The sequence below is a fragment of the Vigna angularis genome, chromosome 2 (assembly GCF_016808095.1).
Source record: "Vigna angularis cultivar LongXiaoDou No.4 chromosome 2, ASM1680809v1, whole genome shotgun sequence".
Classification (NCBI taxonomy): Eukaryota; Viridiplantae; Streptophyta; class Magnoliopsida; order Fabales; family Fabaceae; genus Vigna; species Vigna angularis.
In genome coordinates, this window is record NC_068971.1 from 45,508,092 (window position 1) to 45,514,507 (window position 6,416).

General features: G+C 35.7%; 1 protein-coding gene across 1 annotated transcript; it reads right to left on the minus strand.

Annotated features, from left to right (window-relative positions):
• Positions 1-959: 959 nt before the first annotated feature.
• On the minus strand, positions 960-5,121 carry LOC108328790 (uncharacterized). Its single transcript, XM_017562681.2, has 8 exons — positions 4,979-5,121; positions 4,605-4,856; positions 4,038-4,093; positions 3,817-3,876; positions 3,517-3,603; positions 1,923-1,974; positions 1,399-1,442; positions 960-976 (listed from the first exon to the last, which is right to left on the minus strand). The coding sequence occupies exons 1-6, from the start codon at positions 5,118-5,120 to the stop codon at positions 1,960-1,962; spliced, it is 612 nt and encodes a 203-aa protein (XP_017418170.2). The 5' UTR covers position 5,121; the 3' UTR covers positions 960-976; positions 1,399-1,442; positions 1,923-1,959.
• Between the last annotated feature and the right edge of the window lie 1,295 nt (positions 5,122-6,416).

Genomic DNA, 6,416 nt, shown 5'->3' on the forward strand with positions numbered 1-6,416 from the left:
AGATATAGCTCAACAAAAATAGTGAAAATGAACTACATAGTGCACTCTCGTACTTGAGGATCTGACTGGAGAATTGTTTGCAAAAGGAAGAGATAGTCAGGTGTGTAACCAACCTGTAGCCCAAAAGTAACGAAAATCATTACCCACAAATAGTTGCAGTAAAAGAGGAGCTAAGATATGAAATAATGTTAATATAACGGCCAATTAAAATACTCTAGGCTAGAAGAATATCAATGAAATTAACAAAAGAAGCATCAAATAATCTGATAAACAAAAATCAATAGAATTTCATAAATAAACAAGCCTCTACCTGCTTAGAGTATATTAGAATCTTGTCAAATTCTCTTCTCTCAACAAAACCAACAACAACTTTTGGAGTAGCTCTGGCTTTGATGTCTATTTCTAAAGTCAGATCATTGTCCACAGTCTACATTACAACATATTAATCAAAATTAAGAAACAAATCTCATTTCATATTAAATATACAACAATTAAAATGAAAGAAAAACCAAACAAATAAATAAAAAAAGCAATCAATTCAAAGTATTTCAAAATTTCAAATGCAACCTACCTTTACAAGATCTCCTAGTTCCTCACTGCATTCAAACTTCTCCCCCTTACAGAAGGCATCCATTGTCCACCAAAAAAAATCAGTTAAATAAAAATGAAATAATTACCTGGAGCTTAAATATGATCCCATGAAAAATGACAGCCCTTCATATGACCTGAATTGCTAAAAAATCCTTATGCAAGCATCAATGCCCAACTGTTCACAACATTCTTTAGCAACCTAGACAGATATAAATAAGCATTCAGTTATCAATCAAATATTAATAATATCATGCTATAGAAGAAAATTATAGTTTCATACCTGCACAGTAATTTGTAGGTTGCCTCTGAGTTTCAACAACAATAAGTCTTTCATGCTCTCTAGTGCCCATACTCCTGATAGATTGCCAAAAAATTCAACAAGTGACTACAAGAACCGAAAAACCAATTAGTTTTTTTAAATTAGCTCAAAGTTTCATTAGATAAATTATACAAGCAATGGAATACTGCATCAAAAATCATGTAATCAATAAAAAGAGGATAAGAACTAGAGAGTGCTTGTACATAGAAATCAATAATATAAACAAGCCTCTACCTGCTTAGAGTATATTAGAATCTTGTCAAATTTTGTTCTCTCAGCAAAAGCAACAACAATTTTGGAATAGCTCAGACTTTGATGAATATTTTTAAAACAAGATCATTGTCCGCAGTCTACATTAGAACACATTACCAAAATTAACAAAAAAATCTCATTTCATATTAAATATACAACAAATAGAACGAAACAAAAAGCAAAAAATAAAAAAAGCAATCAATTCAAAGTATTTCAAAATTTCAAATGCAACCTACCTTTACAAGATCTCCTAGTTCCTCACTGCATCCAAGCTTGTCCCCTTTACAGAAGGCATACATTGTCCACCAGACAAAACCGTTACAAAAAGTTAAATAATTACCTGGAGCTCAAATATGATCCAAGAAAAAAAAATTACAGTCATTCATATGACCTGAATTGCTCAAAAATCCATATGCAGGCATCAATGCACAATTGTTTGCAATATTCTTTAGCAAGTCCTAAGCTTTATGGCCTAGGTGGTAAGTCCTAGTACATTAAACCCTAAATTCTACCCTTACTTTGATCTAAGCCTTACCTATGCCTCATACCCTATGCCCTATGCCATATGTCCTCTATGTTGTCCACTATACCTTATTCCCTAGGCACTATATCCTATGCGTAGCGCACTAGGCCATATGCCTTATTTGTTGTTCATCAAAAATTTAACAAGTGACTGCAAGAACCGAAAAACCACTTAGTGCCTTTTAAATTAGCACAATGTTTCAATATATAAACTATAAAAGCAATGGAGCACACAAACCTGTGGATACAGAAAATCTAGGAGAAAGGCAGTTACCTCACGGATCAGATTTCTGTGAACATGACAAAAAGAAGGTAATACATGAACTATCAATTAATAATAGTTAAAACAATGAGGAAAGGACCAAGGGAGTGTTTGTACATAAAAATCAACAAAAAGCCACATAAAGAAACATTTAACCAACATAATGAAGCATGAATATCATGTTACTAATCACCACAATAATGACTTAATGATAACGGTAATTCTTACCATTATCTGTGTTTTTTTTTTACCAAATCAACTCTCTTGAAGCTTGAAACCTGCTTAATCCTCTCTTTTATCTAACTTTGTGAATAAGTTTAGTTTAGCTTACACTTAGGGATTTTCATCACTAATTCCCTCAATTTTGTAGGAAAATTGTGTGGATTGGATGAGCATAAAAACCATCAAGAATGAAGCTGCAAAAGCAAGTGATTAGAAGACTCACGAAGACAGTTCTCACGCCCGGGCGCCCCAGAAAGGGGGCTGAACGCCAATCTTCGCGCAGCTTTCACGCCCGGGCGCCTCAGGAGGGGGGCTGAGCGCGATACTTGCTGATGTGGCACCCTAGACCTATTTAAGGCTACCATACAACGAGGGTGCGATCTTCTTGGTGGCTGAAGCACGAAAACACCATCTTGGACCTGGTTTTGGGCAGTGGGAACTCTCCATTCTTCTTCCTTGGGTCTCCATCTCTTCCATTTTCTTCCCTTGTAAGTTCAAGCTCTTCATGACAATGGAGAGCTAAGTTCATTTTGTTGGAGAATGATGTAACTATCTTGTAAATGCACTTGTTTTGAATGAATACAAGCTTCTTTCATTTATTGTGAGTGTTTATTTCCTTTTATTAAAGTTTGTTGTGACTTGATCAACCCTAGCATGATTCTCTGGTTTGCTTAATGTTGGGAAATATTGGGTGAAACATGAACTGGACTAAACACCTAAAGGAAATTGTATCTAGGGATAGAACTTGGACCTTTAATTGTCTTAAACCTCATTTCTTAGTGCAGATGAACTTGTTAGGTTTCCAAGAGATACGAAGAAAATGGAAGAGATGGAGACCTAAGGAAGAAGAATGGAGAGTTCCCACGGCCAAAACCAGCTACCAGATGTCCAAGATGGTGTTTTTGTGCTTCAGCCACCAAGAAGATCACACCCTCGTTGCATGGTAGCCTTAAATAGGGTTAGGGTGCCACATCAGCAAGTATCGCGCTCAGCCCCCTTCTGGGGCACCCGGGTGTGAAAGTTGCACACAGAATGCGCGAAGATTGGCGCTCAGCCCCCTTTCTGGGACGCGCAGGCGTGAGAACTATCTTCGTGAGTCCTCTAATTACTTGCTTTTACAGCTTCATTCTTGATGGTTTTTATGCTCATCCAGTGCGCACAATTTTCCTACAAAATTGAGGGAATTAGTGATGAAAATCCCTAAGTGTAACCTAAACTAAACTTATTCACAAAGTTAGATACAAGGATTAAACAGGTTTCAAGCTTCAAGAGAGTTGATTTGGTAAAAAAATGCAACACAGATAATGGTAAAAATTACCGTTATCACTTAATCATAGTAGATAAACACCTTAAGAAAAGAATCAGTTATGGTGTTGTAATCAACTGGGAAACCTCCCTCCATTTGCGACATCATTAATGCAAAATTAACAGCACCCTACCAACCAAAATGGAAAAAAAATGAGTGGTTTGAGTTAGTTAGTATAACTGCCAATATTAGTAAATTAAGATGAAAAAAATAAAATAAAGTTTTAGAAATTCTATTCAGAAAATATATAATTTGATAATCAGTTATCTACAAAGTGGCAGACAATGGAAGAAATAGCTCAACATAAATAGTGCAAATAAACTACATAGGACACTCTCGTACCTGAGGATATGTTCGAATAATTGTTTGCAAATGGAAGAGATTGTGAGGTGTGTAACCAACCTGTAGCCCAATAAATTGAGATGAAAAAAATAAAATAAAGTTCTAGAAATTCTATTCAGAAAATATATAATTTGATAATTAGTTATCTACATAGTAGCAGACAATGAAAGAAATAGTTCAACATAAATAGTGCAAATGAACTATATAGTGCACTCTCGTACCTGAGGATATGTCCGAATAATTGTTTGCAAAAGAGATTGTGAGGTGTGTAACCAACCTGTAGCCCAAAAGTAATGAAAATCATCAACCACAATAGCTACAGTAAAAGAAGAGACAATATATGAAATGATGTTAATATAACGGCCAATTAAGTTACTAAAGGTCACTTATTATTTCTACCCCACAATTTATTATTTCTATACTAACCACAAATAAGTTCCTAAACGTCACTTATTATTTCTAAACTAACCACAAATAAGTTACTAAACGTCACTTATGATTTCTAAACTAAAACACAGTACAAATAAAATTAAATAAAGTGTTTTATTATGTAAAACCAAATACTACAAATTATTCTATTTTATTTTAGAAAAATCTTTAAATGTTAAAATATAAAAAGGTTATCCTCGGGGGCTCTGGTCCAACACAATTTTCTGCCCAATCTCGGGATGAGAACCGATGGCATGTAACTTTAGCTTCCCTAAATTAATGAACCCTTGGTTTGTCTTTGATTCCATGAGTTGGTGAATTAGGTGCTGTAAGCTGAACTTTTGGAGGACGCTTAATACCATAGCTCCCATGTCTACTATTATTTCTTTGTGAATTGTTCCTGGGCCTACTTTCCTCCGGATGCTGCTCTCCATCAATGTAACGATCAAGAACCTTACTTGAAATGTTGCTGGAATGAGTTCCCAGATGACTCGTGATGGGATCTTGAAGAACTGGTAGACCCAGGTCTCTCATATCCGTGCGAATTCTGGACAGAAGAAACTTGGGCTGTCGTGTCTCGCTTTTGTTTCTCATAGTTAGGAGCCTGACAACTGATATATACACATAGAAAGTTCAACCAAAATAAATATGTGCAAAATGTAGCCAATACAACGTGGAATAAGCTTCAGTTCAGTCAACAATATGCTTCAAAAGTTAGGTTATCAAGTCTCACCGAGATGAACGCTCAAATTGATGATATGGATCACTAACAATGCTACTTGAAGGAGACCTCGTTGGATCTCTGAACTAGCAAGCAGATGACGACAGTGACCTGCTCCTTCTAAGATCTGGAACACCAGAAGAACTCTGATCATCAGAAACATTTTTTCGAGTTTTGGAGAAAAAGCCCTTGGAGCTCTGGAAATAATCATCAGCTTTACCGTAAGCTTGATTGTTCATTCCAATCTCGGAAACACTATCCCATGCCTTTTGCTTATTTGTTGATTTCGGCGGAGTTGCATTGTTGTTATTTATACTGCTAGACGCAGAAGATTTGAAAAAGAATAGTTTCTTCATGCGTTAAACCTTCCCTACAATCACTGCCACAAGCTCATCAAATCTCAGCTTCCGGAAATTTCCAGGACCAAGGCAGATGACAACCTGCTACAGAAAAGCAAAACAGAAAAATAAAAAAGTAAAACAAGATTATACAAACCAGTGCCGCAAACCAACCAATTGGAAAAGGAAAATAAAACAGAAGAAAGAAGAGAGAATAAGATCGCACTAAGGAGTAGCAGAAACACGTTACACCAAAGAGAAACACCGATTATTTGATTTCAAGAACGTTCACTTTTTCAAAATGAAAATTAAACAAAGAATATCAAAACCCAACGGATACGACAAGGCATTATTAATTAATTAGTAAGAATATATCCAGCCAACAACCAAGCTGATGCAGTGAACGAAAAGACGACATTATCCTCAACCCAAACCTCGCCCGTTACACACAAAAACCCTGTTTCTTGGATTCATACGACAAACATGGTCCGATTATTGATTAATTCCATCAAGTAAACAATAACAACACCAACCATACACAAGAAAACGAACTATCGCAGACCCACATCCTAAAATAATCCAATTTTCTCATAAATTACTCGGAAAAGAAAAAAAGAAAAGCTAAAGAACAGAAAGCAAACAATGGTGTGCCCAGTTTCCGTGCTCCACAAAACCTGAATTGCATAACCCTAAAAGAAATAAAACCTGAAATTCAGGGTTTTGGTGACGTGAGTGAGGTGGAGAAAAAGTGAAACCAACTTTTCCATTCCAATTGTCCTTTATCGACTTTCCCAGGAGACACAAACTCAACAAAAAGAAAAAAAAATTGCCCAAACAAAAGATATATACAGAGGGAGAGGAACTCACAGAATTTCAAACGGTAAAAGAAGAAGATTGCGCAGAAGAACAATTCGAAATTGAAAGGAAGCAGAGGTTTTTGATTGTGGATTTTAGAAAAATTACACACAGAAACGAAGGTTTGGCTGAGAAATTGTAACCGAAAATATGATTGGTATGAAAAATGAATTTGAAAAATGGAATTGAAATGGGAAATAAATGCTCTTGCTTGAGATTTAATGATTAAGAATGAGGAGTGTGAAGAGCATGGGCAG